At 44.5% G+C, this 25,534-nt stretch overlaps 1 protein-coding gene across 5 annotated transcripts in view; it reads right to left on the bottom strand.

The window, feature by feature from the left end:
- ADGRG2 (adhesion G protein-coupled receptor G2) overlaps positions 1-25,534 on the bottom strand; it is a 139,071-nt gene that overhangs the window by 53,682 nt on the left and 59,855 nt on the right. For all 5 annotated transcript variants that reach the window (XM_059386122.1, XM_059386125.1, XM_059386124.1 and 2 more), the window contains exon 3: positions 21,316-21,434. In XM_059386122.1, coding sequence (XP_059242105.1) covers positions 21,316-21,433 — 118 coding nt within the window. In that variant the 5' untranslated portion in view covers position 21,434. The remainder of the gene's footprint in view (positions 1-21,315; positions 21,435-25,534) is intronic.

The raw sequence follows: 25,534 nt of genomic DNA, 5'->3' as shown, positions 1-25,534 counted from the left end.
CCCCCCCCCCCCCCCCCCCCCCCCGCCCAGTACTCTTTTCCCGGTAACATGGGGCTATTGCAAGGGACTAAAGCGAGATGGTGTCCATGTGATAAGCAGTGGCTGGTGCTTCCTATGAGCCAGCCTTAATGCCTCAATATGCACTTATTATTTAATGAGCCTACAACTCCATGAGATACGTGAATTCATCACCATCAATCCATTTGAGTGCTTGAGAAACAGTCTGGGCAAGGAGCCCTGGGCCCCTTCAGGAACTCACTGTACAGCTGACATTTGAACGCAGCCAGTCCAATTTCAGAGCCAACCCTGCATCTCTATTCTATCCTGCTTCCAAACACAAACTCTCTGGACCATAAATTAGTATATAAACGTAGGGTATTGTTAATATTCCCTAATTGCTCTCTCATCTGTCCCTTCTTCCCATGGCCACTGTCCCCTTGTAAGCCCAGGCCTTGATAACCTCATATGTGAGTGAAATATTAGAACTCCAGAATCTTCTCATTGGAAAGGATCTTTAATGTTCTTGACATTCACCTCCTTGCCCACTGCAGTTATCCATTCAACACATGCATACCACTGGCTCACGACTCCAGTTTAGCTGCCAGGCAAGCTCTATCCCACTGGCCAGGTAAGTGGAAATCACACTAAATTTTTTGAAAGTTTGAATTACTTACCAACATTTAGAAATCAGATGATTTCAAATGGAATTCCAAATTTTCACCTCTTCCAAATTGGGAGCTTTAGAAGATAACCTCCTTGGGTCAGCCCTCTGGCCCCTTAGAGCATGCTCTGGCCACAAAAGTCAGTGGAGGTGGCTCTCTCCTTTTTATCTTAAGGTTTATTCCTTGACTACACCACTCACTGCCACTTGTCGAACACACACTATCTGGCACTGCTATTTAACTTTTCTACTGTATATCTCATTTTCCCAACTAGACGCTAAGCAGCTTGATGCTTTATTATCCTCTAGGAATCCGACAGTCCAGGGCCCTGAATCTGGTAAATGTTCAAAAATATTCTGGGACTGGGGCACCTGGGTGGCTCAGTCACTTAAGTATCTGCTGGAGTCAGGCTCTCTGCTTGGCAGGGAGTCTGCTTCTCCCTCTGACTCTCCCCGCTCTCATGCTCTCACGCTCTCTCTCTCAAATAAATAAAATCTTAAAAAAAAAATATATTTTGAGGGGCACCTGGGTGGCTCAGTGGGTTAAAGCCTCTGCCTTCGGCTCAGGTCATGATCCCAGGGTCCTGGGATCGAGCCCCACATCGGGCTCTCTGCTCAGTGGGGAGCCTGCTTCCTCCTCTCTCTCTCTGCCTGCCTCTCTGCCTACTTGTGATCTCTATCAAAGAAATAAATAAAATCTTTAAAAAAAAAATATTTTGAGACTGACTGATGACATCATTAAGGAGTCTCCATCAGTCAGGGATCAGTCTGGAACCCACTGAGTGGTAGGTAGTACAACAGCAGGAATTTAACATAAACAGTGCAAGGAGTCAGGACCCTGGGGTACAAGGTACAGCAGAGGAAAGACAGGGAATGGATCTGAGAGCCCTGAGGCAGATCTATGAAGGAAAGATTTGGAAGTATTTCTTGGACAATTATTATTCAGAATCTGAAGTTTGGAATAGTAATCATAATTACCAATCACAGCAGACAGATCTTACAAATGTGTGCTAAAATGAATACATTCGAATACACATCATGAACAACATAAAAAATTCAATGACCCTGAGCTTTCACTGCCTACAACAATGACCTCAGTTACATACCCTTTATTGGCTTTTCTATTTCTTCTAATGTCTTCCTCCTGTTCCTTCACTCCTGATTCCTGAAATCACCTTCCCAGCAAACGACCTGCATGCAAGTCAGGCGAGGTCACGGCTGACCGTTTCTGATGTTTTCAATTTTGTGCCGACTCTTGGATGCCGTGGGGGCCCGTACAACTTAAAATGGGAGGCGGCTGCTTGTCTCAGACCTGTGACTATAGGAACACGAATGAAGATTTCCTTCCAACACACGTGCCCCAAGTTGAATGGGAAAGATTAAGGCTTAATCTCTGATGAGTGCATCGGAAACAGATACGACCAGTCCCCCTTGCAGGAATATTCTAGACCCAGCTGAAACTTGTAATCTGGTGGCCTTCATTCCCTGGATTGAATTACTATTCCATAGAGAGATGATTCAAAACTAGGCGCCACGCCTAGGCACTCCTATATGGGAACCCCAAACAAAACAATATTGTTTTGTTATTACATTGGCTCTTCAGGGCTTGGAACAACAGATACTCTTCCAAGAACTGTATTTTCAGAGTTTACTACATAACCAACAAAACGAACGAAAACATTTCTCCTTTGGCACAGCCCAAAGTGTTTACTCGAGCTGTGACCATCTCACGTCACACTGCTCAGGAAGGTCTCTGACATAAGTTTTTATTAAACGATTAATAATGACATCATTAGAGAAGACTTCAGCTGCGAGCTGGTGGAACTTCCCCAAGTGCAAACAATCAGCAGTTCTTGATGGGCCTTGGCCTTTAGTGAACGCTTCTGAGACGGACAGTGCACCCTGGCTTCTTCACGGAGTCTCCGCGCATTCCCATGGAACAGATGCCCTTCTAGCCGGACCTCATCTCTGACTCTGACTGTCCCCTCACTCAGCCACAGGGCACTCCCTGCTATTCTGCCAATACTCGGGCCATATCCACACTTCGCACTTACTGTTCCCTGCGCCTGGAACACTTATCCTCCCAGGAGCCCCCTGGTTTGTGCCCTGGTGCTTCCTTGGAATTCTGCTCATCAGCTTCGCTGAGAAGCTGATCCAGACCACTCAATTTAAAATTCCCACATATTTCCCTGTTTGCCTGACCCTTTCAATCTCTTTCTCATTCCATCTAACGAGTATGTACACATTTATGTATGTATGTGTTTTTCTATTTGTGCACACTCACACAGGCGGCGCTAAGAGAGGGCATCTCATTTGTGCTCCAGACCCTTCACTCGCCTCATCATAGTCCCAGCCCTGTGTAATCGGTTAAGACTTTTTTTTAGGGGCGCCCGGGTGGCTCAGTGGGTTAAGCCGCTGCCTTCTGCTCAGGTCATGATCTCAGAGTCGTGGGATCGAGTCCCACATGGGGCTCTCTGCTCAGCAGGGAGCCTGCTTCCCTCTCTCTCTCTCTGCCAGCCTCTCTACCTACCTGTGATCTCTCTCTGTCAAATAAAATAAAATAAAATCTTTAAAAAAAAAAAAAAAGGACTTTTTTTAAGCCTCCGAAAGCCTATGTTCACTCCCCTGGGGGCAAATACTGTCCCGGGAGAGAATGCATGTTCAACGCTTATCTCCACTTATTCCCAGGAGAGATGCGGCTTAAGGAAAGCAACATTTGCTTGGCTGCCCTTCTCCTCCCTGATTCCCACTCCCGCCTAGGGTAATTCTACTGTGAGCCGCTGACATACTCTTTCGCGCCAAAGCAACTCTAATTTATGGGTTAGCAAGAGTTTCTTGTAGTTTTAAGTGCAGAAGTACCTGGAAATGCAGGGTGGGGGCGCTACTGGCTAGGGTACAGAGTTTTTTCTAGTCTCCTCTTAAAAAAAATTTTTTTTTAATGATTTTGTTTATTTATTTGACGGGGGTGTGGGGTGTTGAGGGAGAGCACAAGCGGGGGAGCAGCAGAGGGAGAGGGAGAAGCAGACTCCCTGCTGAGCAGGGACACCCCCCAAGAGACTCAATCCCAAGACCCTGAGGATCACAACCCAAGCCAAAGGAAGATGCTTAATCAACTGAGGCACCCAGGCGCCCCTAGTCTCCTTTATCACACCGCTCTATGCCAGCTCACAATCGAGCAGCGATCCACTTAGCATCTTAGTTGACGTTCTCTGGGGGTACAGAGGCTAAAAGAAGGACTTGGGTGCAAAACACCCTCCCCACTCTCCCCAGCCCCTACCACAGAACAATATGTATTGTTTTACACAGCCATGAAATAAATACTGCGGCCAGAGAGGAGGCTGCTGCAGGAGACTGGCCAGGCAGGACGCGATGAGGACCTGAACTTGTGCTTGGGAAGCTGGCATGAAAAGAGGTTCAACAGACATTCTAAGGTAAGACGAGAGGATGGGGGGGTTCCCCTGGATGTCGGGGTGTGGGGGAAACAGGAGTCAACCCCAGCAGTCCATGTGACTTTGCCCTGAATCCCTCAAGTGTGGTAAGTAGGTCACGAACGAACATAGACTGTGAAGCCCAGATGACCTAAGTCCAAAGCCACCACTTGTTAATTCTGCACAACTTTTGTAATCTACCACTCTGTAACTCTGGACAACATCATTAACCCACCCGCACTTCAGCTTCCCCTCTGGAAAACAGGGATGACAATAATCACAATAGGACATACTTCATCGGTATGTATGAGGAGAGCACACGGAAAACCCTGCTCATGTCTGTAATTAACAGGATTGTGTGCTCTGTTCCTCGTTTTCCTAGTGACCTTTCTAAAAGTGGTTTCTCCCTTCTGTTGAGCAAGAGCTCCACTTCACTTTCTTTCCGTTTTCTACCCTTTGCTTCTGATTATCAAATACCCTTGGAATCTCTTTGGAAATGTAAGGAAAGCAGCAGAAGTCAAAGGGTTTCAGGAGATCAGGTGACTGTATCTTTGGTTTCTTAAGTTCTTTTTTTAAGATTTTATTTATTTATTTGACAGAGAGAAATCACAAGTAGGCAGAGAGGCAGGCAGAGAGAGGAGGAAGCAGGCTCCCCGCTGAGCAGAGAGCCCGATGCAGGGCTCGATCCCAGGACCCTGGGATCATGACCTGAGCCGAAGGCAGAGGCTTTAACCCACTAAACCACCCAGGCGCCCCGGTTTCTTAAGTTCTTGCACAAAGTCTAGACCCCGCACAGTTTCAGGCCCAAAGTGAAGGGTACATCCAATTGTGATATTATTAGAGTGCCCTCTAGTGGGATGCCCGGTCTCCCCAGGAGTGACTGACAGGCTTCTAAAAATTAACATTAGTTTCTTTTCTAATTATAACAATAATAATGTGGGTTTATGTGGAGAAAATTCTAAACCACAGAAAAGTGGAAAGAAAAACTTTTTAAAAATACTCATACTCAGGGCGTCTGGGTGGCTCAGTGGGGTCTGGGTGGCTCAGTGGGTTAAGCTTCTGTCTTCAGCTCAGGTCATGATCCCAGGGTCCTGGGATCGAGCCCTGCATCAGGCTCTCTGCTCAGCAGGGAGCCTGCTTCCTCCCCTCTCTCTGCCTGCCTCTCTGCCTGCTTGTGATCTCTCTCTCTCTCCATCAAATAAATAAAATAAAATCTTTAAAAAATAATACTCATACACTTTCTACTCAAAGATAATAATGTTGGCTGGCTGTAAGGCTCTTCGGAATATCTTCGGGCCAGCTGCAGAACAGAAACAATTAAATAGAGCCTTGGGAGATGTTAGCATCATGTTTTACTTAGAACTATTAACAGATACAAAATTGAGCTCGTTAGCGTTCCAGTATGTGTGGTGTCTCAGTAATGGAGCATCATGGCGAGGCTAAGTTGTAATTCCCAGAATTCCCTTTTCTGTAGGTTTCTGGAGAGCGTAGTTTGTGAGAGCGCTTCCTGTGGGACACGTGGACAGAAGAGGAGCTGCAGGGGCCTCCCTGCATCCGTGTGAAGGCGCTGCCAGCCTGCAACTGCTCCAGCCACCCCCCGCCCCCCCACATCTGCTTCAGCTTCGACTACCGGGTGGGGTGGACATTTAATTTCGTGCTAAGCGCCCAGCTTCTGCGGGAGAGCCATACCACCAAGGTCACAGGTAACAAGAACAGGTGTAAGTTTCAGTCTGTTTCATGGCTACAACTCACGCCCATGGGTTCCAACCTGTTCCCGTTGTCACCCTTCTTCCTGTCTCCCTGCTGCCCACCCGTGGCAAGTTCTGGCACCAGATGTGAAGACAACAGCTTTACAGAGGCCGCTCGGCCAGCTCCCGTGGTTGCATAAGGTCAAATCCCTGTGACAAATTCCTTAGAGAGAGAGAGAGAGAGAGAGAGTGTGTGTGTGTGTGTGTGTGTGTGTGTGTCCCTCCCTAGTGACTCTCCTCCTGTGACTGAACCGTGACTGACTCCATATACAGGAGAAAAATTCCGAAGCAATTAGAACAAATGGCCTAAGCTGCACGGTTCACTACCATAGCCACTAGCCACACGTGGTTACTTAAATTTACGTTAATTCAAGTTAAATAAAATTAAAATCCAGTTCCTCAGTCATGTTTCAAGTACTCAACAGCCCCACGGTGTTGGTAGCTACTGTATAGGGCAGCACAGAAACAGAACCCTGCCATTGCTGGAAAAATCTCCATCACTGTGTTGGTCTCTAGGGATACCGGCCGGTATTACCAGAGTTCCCACACCGTGTCAGATGCATTACAGGCATTTCCGCAGGCATCACCTCCTTTAATCTGCGAGTCATTCTTTTTTTTTTTTTTAAGATTTTATTTATTTATTTGACAGAGAGAGATCGAAAGTAGGCCGAGTAGCAGGCAGAGGAACAGAGAGGGGGAAGCAGGCTCCCTGCTGAGCAGAGAGCCGGATGCAGGGCTAGATCCCAGGACCCTGAGATCATGACCCAAGCCGAAGGCAGAGGCTTAACCCACTGAGCCATGCAGATGCGCCATCTGCAAGTGATTCTTGAGAGATACTGCTACTTTACAGATAAGGAGACTGAACCACAGTGAGTAAACACCATGTTAGAGTCAGAGTTAATAAATGGTACAGGTAAGATCTGACCCCAGAAAATCCAGAACCTGTAGTTTTCACCATATGCCGAACTGTTAAAGTCCCAGCGGCCCAGGTTGGAGCAAAGGAAGTGGATGGCTCTGGTGGGCCTCTCGCACTCGAAGTACTCTCTCAGTAGCGACCATCACCCCTCCCCCAGCTCGGACCTGGGTTCTTAAATGATCTCAAGAAAGAAGGGGCACCTGGGTGGTTCAGTTGGTTAAGCGTCTGCCATCAACTCAGGTCACGATCTCAGGGTCCTGGATGAAGCCCCACATCGGGCTCCCTGCTCAGTGGGGAGCCTGCTTCTCCAATAAATAAAATGTTTTTTTAAAAAAAAGGAATTTTGAAAGAAGAGATGCCTACCCCACTCCACCAATGTGGGGTAGAGATGCCTACCCCACTCCTTCCAATGGCAGGACGAGATGTACCAACAACCCTGGCGAGCAGGGTCACAGATGTATTAGTTAAGGTAAGGCAAACTGCTGCACTAATTAAATTCTAAAATCTCAGGGCCTCAAAAAAATAGAAGTTTCTTTTCCATGTGTAAAGTCCAATCGGCCACCTAGAGTAGAGAGAAGGGTAGGGCAGAGATGGGGCATCTACTCTACGCAGTCATTCGGGCCCAGGAAGACAGAGGCACTGCCATGTCAACATGAAAATTTTCCAAGTCTGCTCTGGACAGCAATAGCCAGCCGGCAAACAGGAGAAGGGAGAGTGAGGGAGATCGGGTTGGGAGAGTTTTATGGCTAAGCCTGGAAGTGGCAAACACTGTTTCTGACACCTATTAACCAGAACTCATGGCAAGGGAGGCTGGGTGATGGAGTCTAGCTGTGTGGTAACGAAGAAAAAAAAAAATTAAAGTTTGGTGAGCTGCCAGCCAGTCTCTGCCACATTGATTTAATTTGAGTGCTGTGGAGTAATTAATATCCATTAAACTAATGATGGGACAAAATTAATGCTAAAATTACTCTCCCCAACCACTATTTTCTTTTTCTTTGCCATGATATTGACAAGTCAAAAATCAAGGAATCAAGAGGAATCGGAGGAGGAAGAGTCCCTGCCACTTTGCAGCTAAATCAATGAATTCCCTTCTTTGTGCCTCGCCTCCCTAGTTTTTGCTCCCAACGAACCTCCATATTTTGATTTTTTCATCACACTCAAGAGTAGGACTCCCATATGACAAATCATCTCTATAAACAGCTACATACTAGTAAAAGCCACCAACAAAGGCTGAAGTATGGATATTCCTGTTGTGACCTACGTTAGAAAAGCTGCATTTTGGGGGCACCTGGGTAGCTTAGTTGGTGGAGCATGCAACTCTTGATCTCCAGATAGTGAGTTCAAGCCCCATGTTGGGCGGAGAAATTACTTAAGGAATTTTTTTTTAAATCAAAGAAAAAAAAAAGTTGTATTTTTGAGTTGCCTCTATTTTGAGGCTGTGTAAACCTTACCCTTTGCTGTAGCACTCCTGGATAGAAATCTCTCAGCAGGGCTTTTGGCCTGTGTATATTAATGGCTCGTGTTCTAACGTCCTCACCATATATTTTCTGTGGCTTGTCATGAGCTTTGAAAGACTGATTTGGCGGTAATCTCCTCCATATGAATAAAGTGCCCATGTCCCTTTATTTCCAATGGATGAATGAGCATGCCTCCTTAACCAAGCTTTGAATGTGATTAAGAGACTGGGCTCCTGGGACGCCTGGGTGGCTCAGTCGTTAAGCATCTGCCTTTGGCTCAGGGCATGATCTCATGTGCATGGGATCGAGTCCCGCATGGGGCTCCTTTCTCAACAGGAAGCCTGCTTCTCCCTCTCTGTCTGCCTGCCAGTCCCCCTCCTTCTGCTCACTCACTCTCTGTGTCAAATAAATAAATAAAATCTTTAAAAGAAGAGAGAGGCAGAGAGAGACTGGGTTCTTGAGGGAGACTTAATTGCGTTCAAATCCTGGCTCTGCCTTAAATAAGTTTTTAACATTTCCCTACTTGTATTTGTGCATCGGTAAAATGGGGGTGATTACTTTGCACAAAGTTACATTTATAAAGTATTTTATCATAGTTCATCAATAAATCATAATTGTTACTAATACAGATTTTATGATTCTGTGCTCTTGGATAAAGTTCACTTTTATGTAATAATCTAGTTGGGGTTTTTTTCCCCTTAATGCAAACAACAGATCAATAACTCACAGAGGGGAACTTAAAAAATCACGAAGCTGGGTTGAGCCTCCAACTTTTGATTTGGGCTCAGGTCATGATCTCAGGGTCATGGGATGGAACACAGGGTCGGGCTCTGTGCTCAGCACAGTCTGCTTCTCCCCCTTCTTCTGCCCCTCCCCAACCCTGGCTCTCTTTCTCAAATAAATTAACAAAATCTTTTTTAAAAAATCGTGAAGCTGGTTTTTGTCCAAAATTTGCACATATGTGATTTCCACCTAACCATAAAACATTCTTATCTATTCACTAATGCTTAATTAGCAGGACTATCTATTATAACACTGTCAACTTTCCACAGCTTAGGACCATAGGAAGGCATCTTCTAGAAAGATCATGGGGTTCCATCTCTGCATTACACGTCACAAAACAGAAGTTCATAGAAACCCATCTCAGAGGCGAAGGAGACTTGAAGAATGACCTAGTACAATTTTGTAAATCTAGAAACTGGGCCTAGGTAGTCACTTGGACTATATAAAACTATTTCAAAAACTGTTTACTTATCCACAATAGGCCGCATGAGAAAACCAGAGTGTGATTTTTTTCCAAAATTATATCCATATTGCTTGTCTACTGCTGATCACAAAAACTGGATACGATTATATATGTCTTTGCTCAACACAAAAATGGGGAAAATTTTTTTTCTTTTATTTATTTGTCAGAGAGAGAGAGAGAGAGAGAGCTTGAGTGAGAACTAGCAGGGGGAGTGGCAGGCAGAGAGAGAAGCAAGTTCCCCCTGAGCAGGGAGCCCAATGCAGGACTCCATTCCAGGACCCTAGAATCCTGACCTGAGCTGAAGGCAGATGCTTAACCAACTGAGCCACCCAGGCAACCCAAAAATTTCTTTCTTAAATAAATCACTTGAAAGACAGTATATTTTAGGAGTTGGGAGTTCATTGGAAGAAAAGAATTATAAAATATATCATGGGTAAGGAAAAGACTAGAAACCAAACTAGTCCATCCACTGCGGGCTGTAAGTGAGAAAGCAAGCTCAAAAACATGAAGGGATTTGCCCAAAGTTTATTCATTTGTTACAATTATTTTTAACGATTTATTCATTTTATTTGAGAGAGAGAGCACGCGCAGGAGAGGCGGGGGAGTTTTAAGCTAAGCGCGGAGCACAATGCAAGGCTTGACCTCAAAGACCCCGAGATCACGACCTAAACAGAAATGAGGAGTCCGACACCTGACTGACTGTGCCACCCAGGCACCACCATTTGTTACAATTTTTTAAGGCCTACTGTGTATGTCAGGGACTGGGGTTACAGCAGAGAATAACACAAAGCCCCCGGCCTCAAACAGAGTTTATAGTCTAGTGATGTTATGCAACTCGCTTGAAAGTTTCAAAATTCTACTTCGAAAATATCCTATAACTGAAAATTTTTTGCTAACTCAGATACATCCTCTCCTGTCTGCCCACTAAAACCCAGAATGTTAGACCTTACTGTGGACCCAAACCAGTGTAATAACAAGTCATGTATTATATTAGGAGAAGACTATATAGGTATAATACAACACAGTATAAGAAGAGCCACGTGCTCAGTTCTTACTCATTCATTTAGTGAGATAATTATAAGCAATTCTAATTTATTCACCAAAGCAAGACTACTGCCCATTTCATATTTCCCACTTCTCTTCTTTTAACAAAATTATACACTATTATGAACTACAAAAACAAGAGAGTAACTTCTCCTTTCAGCTTTGTGTACTCCTAAAAGAAAATAACACAATTGCCACAGACGTCACCGCAAAAGCATCTGCGATTTATACTGATGCTTTTTTACAGCACTGTGATCTTATGAACACAAGACTTCTTGCCAAGATCAATATGTTTCTTATGATTTCCTTGAGTAAGGATATGCCTGCATCAAGGTACATTTCAACAGCGTGGGTTTTTTTGTTTTTTGTTTTTTTTTTTTAATTTATTTGACAGACACCGAAAGAGAGAGAACACAAGCAGGGGAAGTGGGGGAGGGAGGAAGCTTCCTGCTGGGCAGGGAGCCCGATGCGGGGCTCGATCCCAAGACCCTGGGATCATGACCTGAGCTGAAGACAGATGCTTAACCAACTGAGTCACCCAGGCGCCCACAAGAGCATATTCTCTTGGACTATCAACTTACTCCCTAATAGACTAAATCAGTGAAGCTACTGCTTTTACTCTTCAGATATCCCTCAATCTTTATCTGGTCTTTTGGGGGTACAAATCCATCTCAGGATAAATGAATATGGCTAAGTTTTAGTCCAAGTTGCAGAAAAATCGTTTTCAACAGCTTCAGGAACTAAACACTGAGGAAATGGTTAAGGACACAAGTTCTAGAATCCCACCACCTCCACTTTCCAGCTGTGTAAACCTGGAAGTAACTCAAACTGTGCAAAGCCTCAGTTCCCTCATCGAGGAAGTAAGGGATTAACATTTGACTGTTGCTACAGATCCACTAAGGTAACATATGAAGCATTTATAACGACATGACGGGTAACATGACTGACCCTTAAACATGGTTTTGAACTGAATGGGTCCACTTACACACGGGTGCCTTCAATAAATAGAGCCAGTACTGCAAATGTATTTTCTCTTCCTTATGACTTCTTTCTTTAAAGATTTTATTTATTTATTTGTCAGAGAGAGAGGAGAGAACAAGCATGGGGAGTGGCAGACAGAGGGAGGGGCAGTCTTCCCACCTAGCAGGGAGCCCAATACAGGACTTGATGCCAGGACTCCGTGATCATGACCTGAGCCAAAGACAGACGCTTAACTGACTGAGCCACCCAGGCGTCCCCCTTATGATTTTCTTAATAATATTTTCCTTTCTCTAGCTTATTTTATCATAAAAATGGAGTGGATAATGTATGTAACATACAAAATATGCATTGATCAACTGTGTACGTGATCGTTAAGGCTTCTGGTCAACAGTAGGCTTTTAGTAGTGAAGCTTCTGGGTAGTCAAAATTATAGTGCATTTTTGACTGTGCAGGAGTCAAGAACACCTAAACCCCCTGGTTTTTTTTTTTAAGAAGGAACTGTAAACCTTTGTAAAGTTAACTCTTTTATTCATTAGAATGCTTTCTGAGGCAAGTCAGAGAATACCCGTTTGAAAGTATCATAAACATTAAGGACATTCATTGAGACCACTTAACAAGAAATCCAAAATCAGACAGTTCTAGGAGTGGTCCCACAGCTTGGGGAGACCCAGGTCCTTTCCTTCTTTTTTTTTTTTTTTTTTTTTTAAAGATTTTATTTACTTGACAGAGAGAGACACAGTGAGAGAGGGAACACAAGCAGGGGGCAGAGGGAGAAGGAGAAGCAGGCTTCCCACTGAGCAGGGAGCCTGATGCAGGGCTCGATCCCGGGGACCCTGGGATCATGACCTGAGCTGAAGGCAGGTGCTTAATGACTGAGCCCTCCAGTCACTCCCCCCACCAGGTCCTTCCAATCCTTCTGTTCTTTCCTCCAGGGACTCAACGGCTTCAAAATCTCGGGTTATTCCCATTTTCCACTGGTACTCGCTACCTCCTTTCAGTGTTTTTAAGATGGCTACCACTGGGGCGCCTGGGTGGCTCAGTGGGTTAAAGCCTCTACCTTCAGCTCGGGCCATGATCCCAGGGTCCTGGGATCGAGCCCCGTGTCGGGCTCTCTGCTCGGCAGGGAGCCTGCTTCCCTTCCTCTCTCTCCCTGCCTATTTGTGATCTCTGTCAAATAAATAAATAAAATCTTTAAAAAAAAAAAAAAAAAAGATGGTTACCACTGTTCCAGGCATCAAATCCAGAGATATAAATGTCGAGATATGGCCCTATACAGCAGAACTTTCTGCCATGATGGAAATATTCTACATCTGTATTGTCCAGTTCAGCAACCACTAGCCCCCTGTGACCACTGAGCACTTAAAATGGGGCTAGTGTGACTGAGGAACTGAATTTTTCATTTCATTTCATTTTGATTAATTTAAGTTTAACAGCCACATGTGCCACCTAGTGCGATCATATGGGACAGTGCAGGTCCAGAGGAAGAACTGTTTCTCCTTGAGTCTCACCTGAAGAGTGGAGAAATTTTTCCTTAAAGTCCCCCAGCAGCTTTTCCCATGTGTCTTTATTGGTCAAAAGGGAGTCACATGGCCACTCTTAAATCAAACTGGCAGGGACGCCTGGGTGGCTCAGTTGGTTGGACTGCCTTTGGCTCAGGTCATGATCCCGGAGTCCCAGAATCGAGTCCCACATCAGGCTCCCAGCTCCACGGGGAGTCTGCTTCTCTCTCGGACCTTCTCCTCGCTCATGCTCTCTCACTCTCTCTCAAATAAATAAATAAATAAATCTTTAAAAAAAATAATAAATCAAACTGGCAAGAACAGCATTTCCATAGTTGGCTTAGAATAATTAGGATTTACTCCTGAGTCATGTGGAAAGGGGTAAGCACCCTATGAAGCCAGGGCTTGGCCAAAAAAGTAAAAAGCAAGGAATGGTTGTCATATAAATGATCAGTAGTATGTGCTGCACCGCTTCTGTTGGGTCTAGATCGGGGATCTGTAAACTACAGCCCATGGGCCAAAGCCTGCCCTCCAACCGAGTCTGTAGCAGAAGCTGTATTGGTGCCAAGCCACACCTATTTACATATTGCCGATGGCCGCTTTGCCTACCCCAACAGAGCTGAGTAGTTGCCACAGAGACTGTGTATGGCCGATGAATCCAAAAATATTTATTATCTGGCCTTCGTGGAAAATGTTTGCCAATCCCTGCTCCAAAAAGACATTCCTTATGATTAAAATCACCATTGTTAAAGGATTTTGGCTACAACAGAGTCAATTGGCCAAAAGCAAGCACATTGTACGGGCTGGAATAGAGGACAGAGATCTGGTGAGCTGCTTTCAGGAGCTTGATACTTTATCTTGCTGAGTAACTTTGAAAGTTACTCCATTGCTTTAAGCTTCAATCTTCTCATCAGCAAAGTGGGGGATAATACAATATTCCTCGCCTACCCCAGTGGGGACACAGGGAGATGATCTACGCGCAGGCACTCTGTAAGCCATGAAGACCTACACAAATATCCAGCTGGGTTGCTGCTGCCACTGCTGTTATTCATGCTCAGTCCTATGAGCTGTTGCTACTGGATCCTAACAAGAGGCACTGGACTTTTCCATGAAGGGCAAGGCAAGGATAGCACCAGTGACCCGTTGATTCACCAGTCAGCAAAAGCCACTTCTGGAACTTTTATCAATTTAGCAAACAAAGAGATACACTGGCTTCTCTGTAACTTGAAGAGCCTCTGAAATCACATTATGTTAAAAAAAAAAAAAGTGGTTTAAAAAAGTATTTTCAATTGTTTCCAATTTCACATTAAGAATTTTGAATAGGAGGGGCGCCTAGATGGCTCAGTTGGTTAAGCGTCCAACGAGTTCAGCTCAGGTCAGGATCTCAGGGTCCTGGGACAGAGCCCCGCATCGGGCTCTGCACTCAGCAGGGAGTCTGCTAGAGGATCTCTCTCCTTCTCTCTCTCTCTCTCCACGCCCCCCCAAAATAAATAAAGAAATTAAAAAAAATTTTTTTTTTTAATAGGAGAGCAGTCGTAAAATGGAATGGCAAAGAAGAGTGGTTCTCATTTGAAGCAGACCCCAAGGATCTCTGGTCACCCAGGACAATGAATTAGGAATCCGAAGACTCTCCCTGCTAGGTAATTGAACTCACAGAATGTGAGTGTGTGAAGGAATCCTAACAGGCAATCAGCTGAGCCCCTTCATCATATGGAGGCGAGGAAGCCATTCTTTAAAGGTAATCTAGCCAACCGACAGCCACTTCATTGAGGTCTATGCAAAATGTCAGAGGAGTAACATATGTTATATAAGAAATCACTGGGTCCAGATGAGGGTATTGCTGGTGATGTAAGTAAGCTGAAGGCAGAGACCTGCATTTTAGAGTATCTCTAGGCTTTACACTAGACTCAAAAATCAAAGCGAGTCAAACAACCAGTTTATTGAGCAATTACTATGTGTTGGACTATGGAGGATACAGAGAGGAAAGGGTTGTCCCCCTTACCCTCAAGGACCTGACTAAGTATTTCTTCATACCTGAAAAGATAAAACCAGGAGGAGGAGTGGAATTCAGGTTATGATGATCACCTTCAACAATCCCTAGCATAATGTCCTAACACATCTTAATATGTATTCGTTTTAGAGTTAGTTTAAAATTTATAAATAGAATTTAGATGTACAAAGAATAGCAACAATAAACAAACACATTAAAAATAAACTACCTGAGCTTCCACGTTATTTTGCAGCCTCCACTCCAGAGGTACAGGAAAGGGATCCCTAGACCCAATGATTTAAGGTGGCTCTTTCATTTGCTCTGAAACGATCTCCAGCTAAATCAATGTCTTTTGGATAAATGCACCATCTCTGTTTTGCCTCGTCTTCCATCTGGTAGTCAAGATGGCTTCCAGGTTGGGAATGGGGCGCTAGTTTCCTTCTAGCAGCGGGGAGAAGGGGTCCAGCTCTGTGAGCCCACCCTGTGTTGAACACTGGGTTCTCAATGGCCTCTCCAGAGATCTCCCTCCCCCTGTGGGGTTCCTGAGCATCCAGCGGGCATCCACCGCTAAAGACTATGCCCACTGGCCCCCATGGTCTATGCTCTCAGTAGCCCACCCTGGCCTGGGGGTCCCTCTCTTGCTGACCCAGGTCTCCTCAGTTCTCAACTCTGAGTGTCTGTCACATCCTTCATCAGACCCCTAGTCTAAATTGTCCACACCATCACTTTTGCAGCCATGTCCCTGCTCCTAGCTCACAACACAGTCACCCACAAGGAGCGCGAGGGCCACTCAGAATCCATCCTCTGCCCACAAGAGACAAGAAAGACTTGAAAAAGACACCATCTCCAGTCTTCTCTCTGCCTAGACACACTATGCCACCATCTTTCATCTGTACCATGGCCTCCCTGTTGATGTACAGGCTGCTGTGAGTTCTGACCAGGAGTTCTAAGTGCTAAGTGGGACACAATGTCCTCTGCTTTCAGTTTCCTCCTCAACCTACTCAGAGCCTCTACCATTTCCCGTCAGCACTTTGATCTGTCAGGGAAAGAGTCAGGGTCTACTAGCAGTGACCTCATGCCTGTGTGGGGGTAGTAGGAATTGGGGAGGCTGTAAGACTGGCTGAGCATCAGGTCAGTGTCATGGTATTCATAATTTCATTTGCACAGACAGAAAGTTGAGAGAGAAAGAGTGCACACGTGGTTTGGTACTGGAGGACAAAGTCACACAAGACAGGTTCCCTGTCTTTCAGGAGTGTTACAGTCTACCCTTCTACTGCTTTACCATGCACTGCACAACGAAGAACAAAGACTTGGATGGACAAAGCAGGAGAGTGTAAGAGGAAACAAGAGAGTGAGGCCTTGGGAGATAGGAATTATAGAGGAGTCTATCACTGGAAATGCCTGCGGCACAGAAAGATCTAGGTCCAGACCAGAGAGAAGGTTGGGGGATTATAGCTCATGAGCTCACCAAACTGGCTCAAATGTGTAATTGTTTCCAAATGGGGAAGACAACTCTACAAGGATGAAATTATAACCATCTTCCACTATTGTGTCATCTCACGCTCTGGAAAATAGTTGTACCTAAAAGAAGACCTCCTTCAAAGCCAAAAAAAAAAGGGGGGGGGGCCTGGGTGGCTCAGTGGGTTAAAGCCTCTACCTTCAGCTCAGGTCATGATCCCAGGGTCCTGGGATCGAGCCCCGCATAGGGCTCTCTGCTCAGCAGGGAGCCTGCTTCCTCCTCTCTCTCGCCTGCCTCTCTGCCTACTTGTGATCTCTGTCTGTCAAATAAATAAATAAACAAAATCTTAAAAAAAGGTAAAGAAAAAAGGCATTGGTACGGGCCAGGAGAGCTAGAGGCTAGAGAGAAGTACAGTCACCAATCAAAGCTCATGTGGGCTTCTGGTAGACCAAGAATGATTCCCTCACGCATTGCCAAATTATACAACTGAAAGTATTAAGGTCTAAGAGTTCTCTCTGTTGGCCAGTGGCCTAACAAGAGTGTCAGACCTACCTCTCCTTACCGTCAAGAGCTACTGAGTCATCTCTCAGGCTTCCAGGGTAAAGCTACTGTGTTTGCAGTCCAGATCCCCCAGAGTCTGGGGGAATGTCTGTTCTCTAGCAGCACAGCCCGGCTCCTTCTCTATATTCTCCCCTCGCCTCAGTGACCTGTTCATTCAGTCTTCAGACACCTACCAGGCAGCCTGGTCGAGTATGAACAGAGCAAGCTATGTGCTGAAGGGAATCCTCTGAGCTGTGTGACTCTGCACAAATTACTTCATCTCTTTGACCCTCCATTTCTTCATTGTAAACTGAGACTAAAATTATCTATCATGATGCGTTTTTGTGAGGATTAAATGAGATGCTATACAGCAAGCACTTTGCAGGGTGTGGCCCAGAGCAAGTTCCCTGTCCTCATTACGTTTCCCCCCATTCGTTTCCCATCCGCCTCACAAACCCTCCTTCTGCCTTCTCACCTGGCACTGACAATGTGCTGAAAGGACTTGTGATGCAAAGGAAATGCCTAACGCTGTAACAGAAGGGTTCAAGAATAAAAAGACATGGATAAAGAGAAAAAGGAGCCCCGGGGAGAGAAATTTCTTTCCTCTGAAGAGATCAGGGCAGGTTTTATAGAGGTAGCAATATTGGGCTGGGCCTTGGACAGTTCATTTGGTTCCAAGTGGGGAGACCCCAGAAAGCAGAGGGAGGAAGTAGGGAAGTAAGATAGGGAAGCGAGTAAAGCCAATAATAGGTACATTAACGAGTGGATTACTACTGGTGGGCAAGTGGGGCACAACCCAACTATCTACTAGGTGAGTAGAACACAGCCCATCAAGGGACGAGGAAGCTGGCATAGGTCAACACCGACTCTCATCCCTCATTCTCTTGGAGTGTTAACTCCCTGGCACTTCTGGCTTGTTCCAAGGACAGGCCACGCTCCGTCGTATAGGCACAGATCATCTGCAATCAGAGGGACATGGGAGCCATCAGCACGCAGGCACTTTCAGGTTTACCTGCCCCATTTTCATCGCTCTTAAATATATTTTTTCACAAAGACTTATTTCTCCCGAGCTGCTTTATTTTGATGACTTTTTTCCCCTTATGTTTCACTTTCCTTCCTCAGCTACCCCCGCGGTGGAAAATGTACTGGAACGTGAGACTGAAGATCTAGTATCTAGTCTGACTCCACCACTTCCCAACCCATCACGCCCCTGGAGACATTTAGTCATTTGATTTCTGCTCTGCTGATCCCACAGTGATGTTTTCATGCCCCAAGAAGATGACGTGCGAGCACAGTTGACAGTAACATCACAGAACCACAGCAGACTCTACACCCCGTGATAGTTATCTAGAGAAGTTTTCTCTCCCTACTTCTGCCTTCTGCCCACTGTGGTCTTTGAAGACCACTACAGGTAGTGGTCTTCAAAGTGTAGTCTCCGGGTCCGTCACAATAGCACCTGGGAGCTTCTTAGAAATGTCCATTCTCAGGTCCAGCCCTATACCTAATGAATCCTCTCGGAGAGGGACCCAGAAATCTGTGTTTTAACAAGCCCTCCAGGGGATTCTTATATTTTGAGAACTGATGTTTTCAGAGCTTGAGAACTCTGGTTTGCAGGTTATGACCACAAAATTCAAAGCTGGCTACAAATTCCAGTCAGCCACTGCCTTAAACAACTTACTTATCTGAGACTCAGTTTCTCGACCTGGGAAATGAGGCTAACTTTAGGACCTCTCCTTCACAGATGTGGTTGAGAAGCTGAAGAGAGTGAGTATGTGTAAAGCAGGAGGGATCCAGCCCATCATAAGCAGTCAGGACACATTTGACTCTTACCACTTCTTTTTGTAAAGTATTGTGGCTTCTTGACAGGCCCTGGTGCCTGCTTTTTGAAGGACTGTCAACTGGGTTTTAACCTGTTGGGAAGTTTTCCATTTAGTTCATGTGTGTCTGTTTTCTTTACATATCATTGCTGACTGTCAGTAGGTATTTGCTTTATCCAAAGATTCCTTGATCCTGCCACTCTCCTCCAAGTAAGAAAGGCATTTCTCTGTGTGTCCTTGATAATTCTTCTTAAATAACATTCCTGGTGAGGATTCTTACCCTTTGGATAGCATTGTATTTTTTTTTTGGCAGTTGGTATCTAGAGATTTTGCTGCCAGAATATCTGGCCTTTTTGCTGCCTTCCTAACTTTTCTCTGTATTTCGTTCTAAAGATCCTCTCTTGTGAAAACCATGCTACTTCATTTGGCTGATTCTCTACCTCCCTTAACGCTTCCATGCAGAAGTACCTTCAATGGATGCTTTTAAAAACAAATAAACACCAGAAACAGAACCTCACATATGTGGTTAATTGATTTCTGACAAAGGTGCCAAGACGACTCAATGGCGAAAGGATAGTCTTTTCAACAAATAACACTGTGAAAAGTGGATGTCCACACGTAAAATAATGATGCTGGGGGGTGCCTGGGTGGCTCAGTGGGTTAAAGCCTCTGCCTTTGGCTCAGGTCATGATCTCAGGGTCTTGGGATTAAGCCCTACATCAGGCTCTCTGCTTAGCAGGGAGTCTGCTTCCCTCCTCTCTCTCTGCCTGCCTCTCTGTCTGCTTGTGATCTCTGTCTGTCAAATAAATGAATAAAATATTTAAAAATAAAAAAATGATGCTGGGCCCTTACCTCACACCATATACAAAAATGAACTCAAAATGCATCAAAGTACCTGACCACAAGAGTTAAAACTCTAAAACTCTTTGAAGAAAACGTGGGAAAGTCTTCATGACATCAGATTTGGCAATGGTTTTTTGGATAAGACAGGAAAAGCACAGGCAAAAAAGTAAAAACAGATAAATTGGACTTCTTCAAACAAAAACTTTGGTGCGTCAAAGCGCACTATTAAGATAGTGAAAAGACAACACAGAATTGGAGAAAATATTTGCAAATCACATTATCTGGTAAAGGATTTAATATATCCAGAATATATAAATAACTCTTAAACTCAACAAAAACACCCAAACAACCCAATTCGAAAATAGGCCAAAGGTTTGAGTAGACACATCTCTAAAAAAAAAGACAAACATGTCCAATAAGTCCATGAAAGATGCTCCACAACACTAAACATTAAGGAAATGTAAATCAAAACCACTACAAGGTACCAATTCACACCCATTATCAAAACAACTGAAAATAAGAAGTCTTGGAGAGGGGTACCTGGGTGGCTCAGTGAGTTAAAGCCTCTGCCCTCAACTCAGGTCATGATCCCAGGTTCTTGGAATGGAGTCCCCCATTGGGCTCTCTGCTCAGCAGGAAGCCTGCTTCCCCCTCTCTCTGCCTGCCTCTCTGCCTACTTGTGATCTCTGTTTGTCAAATAAATAAATAAAATCTTTAAAGATTTTATTTATTTATTTATTATTTATTTGAGAGAGAGACCGTGAGGGAAAGCATGAGCAAGGGAGAAGCAGACTCCCCGTGGAGCTGGGAGCCCGACACGGGACTCGATCCCGGGACTCCGGGATCATGACCTGAGCCGAAGGCAGTCGTCCAACCAGCGGAGCCACTCAGGCATCCCAATAAATAAAATCTTTAAAAAAGAAGAAGAAGAAGAAAAAGAAGAAGTCGTCTTGGTGAGAAACTGGAATGCTTGTGCCCTGCTGGTAGGATATAAAATGGTGCTGCCATTGTGGGAAACAGTGCGGCAGATCCTCAAGAAGTTAACCACAGAGTCACCATGTGATCTAGCAATTCCACTCCCAGGCATATGTGCCCAAAAGAACTGAAAGCACGGACTTGAACTTGTACACCAATATCCACAGCAGCATTATTTACAATAGCCAAAAGGTGGAAATACCTTAAACGTTTTTCAACACTGAATGGATAAACAAAATGTGGTCTCTATACTCAACGGAGTATTATTCAGCCTAAAAAAGGAATGAAATGCTGATAGATACTGTAACATGGATGAACCCTAAAAACATGCTAAGTGAAAGAAGCCAGACACAAAAGGACAAATACTGTATGATTCCACTTATATGAGGTACCTGGAATGGCAAATTCATAAAGACAGAAAGCAGAGAGTATACCACGGACTAGGGGGAAGAAGGAACGGGGAACTACTGTTTAACATGTACAGAGTTTCTATTTGAGATGATGAAATATCCTAGAAATGGGTAGTGGTGATAGTTGTACAAAATTGGGGATATATTTAATGCCAGCAGTTCAACAGTTAAAATGGTAAGTTTTGTGTTATGTTTATTTCACAGTGTTAAAAAAAAATTCTAAATAAATACCTGTACACAGAGATAAAACAGGGGAAAGAATGAAAAAAACACAAGACAAGACAAAACGCAGGCACCTTACCTTCTAAGGATGTAACCAGGATAACATGAAGACAAATGATGATAAGAAATATCTTGAACAGCGGTAAAACTTCTTCAGGTCTGCCAACATGGCCACACTGTCTGCCATAGAAAAACATCCTGGAATAAAATAAGGGCAAACATATCATCATGGCACGCCATAATCACAACACAGCAAAACCCAAGAGGTCAGTCACTTTACCAAGGCAACCTGTACTCCTGCTTCCTTTAAATTACTCTGGTTCCAGAGAACTGGCAATGCCAGATGGGACACGGGTGTTTACTAAAAGCAAAACCTCTGTTTATTATGGGAGGACCACCCAGTGGGGTATCATATTACATTGAAAATTATTAAAAAAAAAAAAAAAAAAAAAACAGAAACAGAGACTCACATATACAAAGAACGAATTAGCGGTTGCCCAAAGAGGAGACAGGCAAAACAGGTGGCAGGGATTAAGAGGTACAAACTTCCAGTTACAAAACAAGTAAGTCACAGGGATGAAAAGTACGGCATCAAAACTACAGTCAGGAAGATGGCATTAAATTCATCTGACATCTGATGGCAACTATGCTTATCGTGGTGAGCATATAGTAACATACAGAATTGTCAAACTGCTTTGTTGTACGCCTGAACCTAATGTAATGCTGTATGTCAACTATACTTCACTTAAAATTAAATTTTTTAAAAAGATAAGCAAGGGGGCGCCTGGGTGGCTCCATGGGTTGGGCCTCTGCCTTCGGCTCGGTCTTGATCTCAGGGTCCTGAGATCGAGCGCTGAATCGGGCTTTCTGCTCACCCCCCCATACTCTGCCTGTCTCTGCCTACCTGTGATCTCTCTCTTGCTATCAAATAAATAAATAATTTTAATAAATAAATAAATAAAAAGATAAGCAAGGTGGTCCCTGTGAATTTACGGAAAACATCAATAAATGCAAAATATCAAGAGAAGAAATGAAAAACATGAACGCTGCACATATAATTATTACCACTATATAAAGCCTGGTTCAAAACTATGCTAAGAATCAGAAGGCGTCAGAGAATCCCATAAATCATTCTACTCCTGTTTCTGTCCTATTCTGCAGAAGAATTTCCTCTTTATCACACACAAATCCATTATCATTGCTTGATCTTGAGTGGTCAGGACAACAGAGTCAACATTTTTTAAAAAGCAAAGTTCACATCAAAACTGAATTTCAAAGCCCCATTTGCCATTCATGGGTTCATTCATCCAACAAATATTTCTTGAGAGGCAATTAAAAAAAAATAAGGAGGGAGCCCGGAACCCAGACAGAATGGCAAATCCTGAAGCTGTCTGTTCCTCTCACGGTGGAGAACTGGCCAACAGAGCCCCAGGACAGGCAGTTAGCACCAGCAGCAGCGGCTGGCATGGGATGCCAAGGGAGGACAAGCCAGCCAGGAAATCACAATCAGCCCACGGGCGCAGGCACAAGCATGGGGAAGGGAGATCCCACGAAGCAGGCTCCCCCTGCACAGCCCCAGGGCGAGCAGCCAAGGCAGACCAGGCTGTATGTTTTCAGCTAGCAGAACTCCTCACCACAGAGCACCCACGAACCCAGCCATCACTGCAGCTTCTGCCAGCCTCAGAACGATCAAGTGTGCATGCCCAGTGGCGAAGACGAGCGAGCAGGCGCTGCCAGGTTCTGGCTCTGCCGTGCAATGTCTGAGTGACTTGGGACAAGTTCTTTCCAATGGCCAGGATTCCCCATCTAGCAAACCATGACAACAGCACCAACCAGAGTGTGTTGCTGTGGTGAGTAAGCCCTGTGAAGCCACTGTGAACGCTAGCTGTACTCTTCCCTCCTTCGGTGACAGTCTTTTGCACCAAGCACGTGCAGGGTAGAACAGAGCAGGGACTATGGGGACAAGGGCACAGGAAGATGGGGATAAAACACAATTTCTCAACCTCAAGGAAAAACTGGCAAACTTTAAGGATCCTATAACTTAACAGCCATCACTAGTACCATCACCTGGGAATTCTTTCCTTGGATGTGTCCTGATAATGTCTTAGGCAGGAGGTAAGTCCTTCTTCTTCCAAAGAGGGCTTCTTTTTTCTCAATCAATAAACTGTATTATATATTAATAATACACTACGTTAATAAGTTATCACATGCCTCTGGTTTGGCTCTCCTCTTCAGCACTTTTATTCTCTGTTCATAATGGCGGATTATTGACCCTCCCAAATGAGTCACTCAAACCAGAATGCAAAGATGTAACAATGTCTCTGGAGGAAAATGTAAGCGTCTGCTACAGCTACATACCACAATATTGATGAATCTCCGAGACATAAAGTCAGAGAAAGCAGCCAATATGAAAGAAAGCATAGTGCACAGAATTCCATTCATACGAGGTATAAAAGCAGATAAAACCAATCAATGGAGCGAAGAGTAGGGAGAGTGGTTATCCTTGGAAGGGGGGGCGCCTGGGTGGCTCAGTGGGTTAGGCTTCTGCCTTCAGCTCAGGTCGTGATTTCAGGGTCCTGGGATCAAATAAAATCTTTAAGAATAATAATAATTAGAAGGGGGCACGAAGGGGTTTCTGAGGTACAGGTAACATTCTGTGTGCCGGTTCCACAGGTGTGTTTGGTTCCTGAAACTCATCTTATTATACAAGTGAGTGTATGCCACAAGAAGTTTCATTTAAAAGTTTAAAACTCAATCTATTTTTTTATTTCTGAACTGAGTTCCCCCTCCAAAAGCACTGTTATATTTTTGTTAAATCTATATCTAGTGAACCAGACCTCTACAAACAAAAACAAAAACAAAACCAACCAAACAAACAAACAAAATAAACCTCTCTCCTATACAAACACCTTGACTCTACCTGGAATTTGCAGAACTGATTTAGAAGACTGACTGTATACATCCCTAATTTTTAGATCTGGAAAGAGTATCAGAGCAGTTTAGCTTTGAAAAGGAACTCAGAATTCACCCAGCTTCAAACCCTCATTCTACACATGAAGGAAGAGGTCCAACGTGCTCCAAGAGATGGGTCAAGGTCATTTGGCTGTGTGGTGGGACTCCTACTCTTTCTACCAGGCCACAGTACTGGCCTCCTGAGAATGTGTCTCCTTAGGAGTAAACCTCTAAGTCCATCAGGTGAAATAAATCAACAAATTCAAAATGCTATTATATAATACCGAAATTGCTACAAACTCATTCTTAAGCTTTGCTAACTCCTAGGGCAAGACTTCCTGAGTAGTATATAAGATATGGTCAAAGTTAAATTAGTCACAGTATACAGTGACTGGTTATTATGTGCTGTAACTTGGGCCTCTGATCAAAATAAACCATGCCCATCGCTTCTCGGCCTTTTGGCTAAGATCAAGTGCAAAATAAACCATGCCTTTTCACTGAAGAGAGCTTGTACTCAACTCCCAAATGAGAGGAGGAAAGGCCAGAATGAAGGGCGATGCAAGCAGTCATCCTGGAAAGAGAGTATGGATCAAGAAGGACTTACTACAAACCAGGCGCCACTGACCTTTAGGTTATCAAGCCTGACGTGTCTTTCCTTAAGACTGAGGGGTGCCTGGGTGGCTCAGCTGGTTGGGCGACTGCCTTGGACTCAGGTCATGATCGCGGAGTCCCGGGATCGAGACCGCATTGGGCTCCCAGTTCCATGGGGAGTCTGCTTCTCCCTCTGACCTTCTCCCCTCTCATGTTTTCTCACTGTCTCTCTCAGATAAATAAATAGGGCGCCTGGGTGGCTCAGTGGGTTAAGCCTCTGCCTTCGGCTCAGGTCATGATCTCAGGGTCCTGGGATCAAGCCCCGCATCGGGCTCTCTGCTCAGCAGGGAGCCTCCTACCGTTTCTCTCTCTCTGCCTGCCTCTCTGCCTACTTGTGATCTCTGTCAAATAAATAAATAAAATCTTAAATAAATAAATAAATAAAATCTTTGGGAAAAAAAAAGACTGAATATATATTTCCTAATAGGAGGTTTTATGGTATTTAAAATAATGCAGCTCCCACTGCTTCTATATAAGCTAGAGGACATCCTGCTAAGCCTTAAAGTCCTACCATCACTGAACAAAGAGAGAGGTCAGTGGATTTTGTTGAAAGCCTTATTCATTATCCATGAAAGTCATTTCTACCTTTCTTTTTTCTTTTTTATTTTTTTAAAGATTTTATTTATTTATTTGACAGAGAGAAATCACAAGTAGATGGAGAGGCAGGCAGAGAGAGAGAGAGAGGGAAGCAGGGG

This window comes from Mustela nigripes, chromosome X (assembly GCF_022355385.1).
Source record: "Mustela nigripes isolate SB6536 chromosome X, MUSNIG.SB6536, whole genome shotgun sequence".
NCBI lineage: Eukaryota > Metazoa > Chordata > Mammalia > Carnivora > Mustelidae > Mustela > Mustela nigripes.
This window is presented reverse-complemented; position numbering and strand designations above follow the sequence as displayed.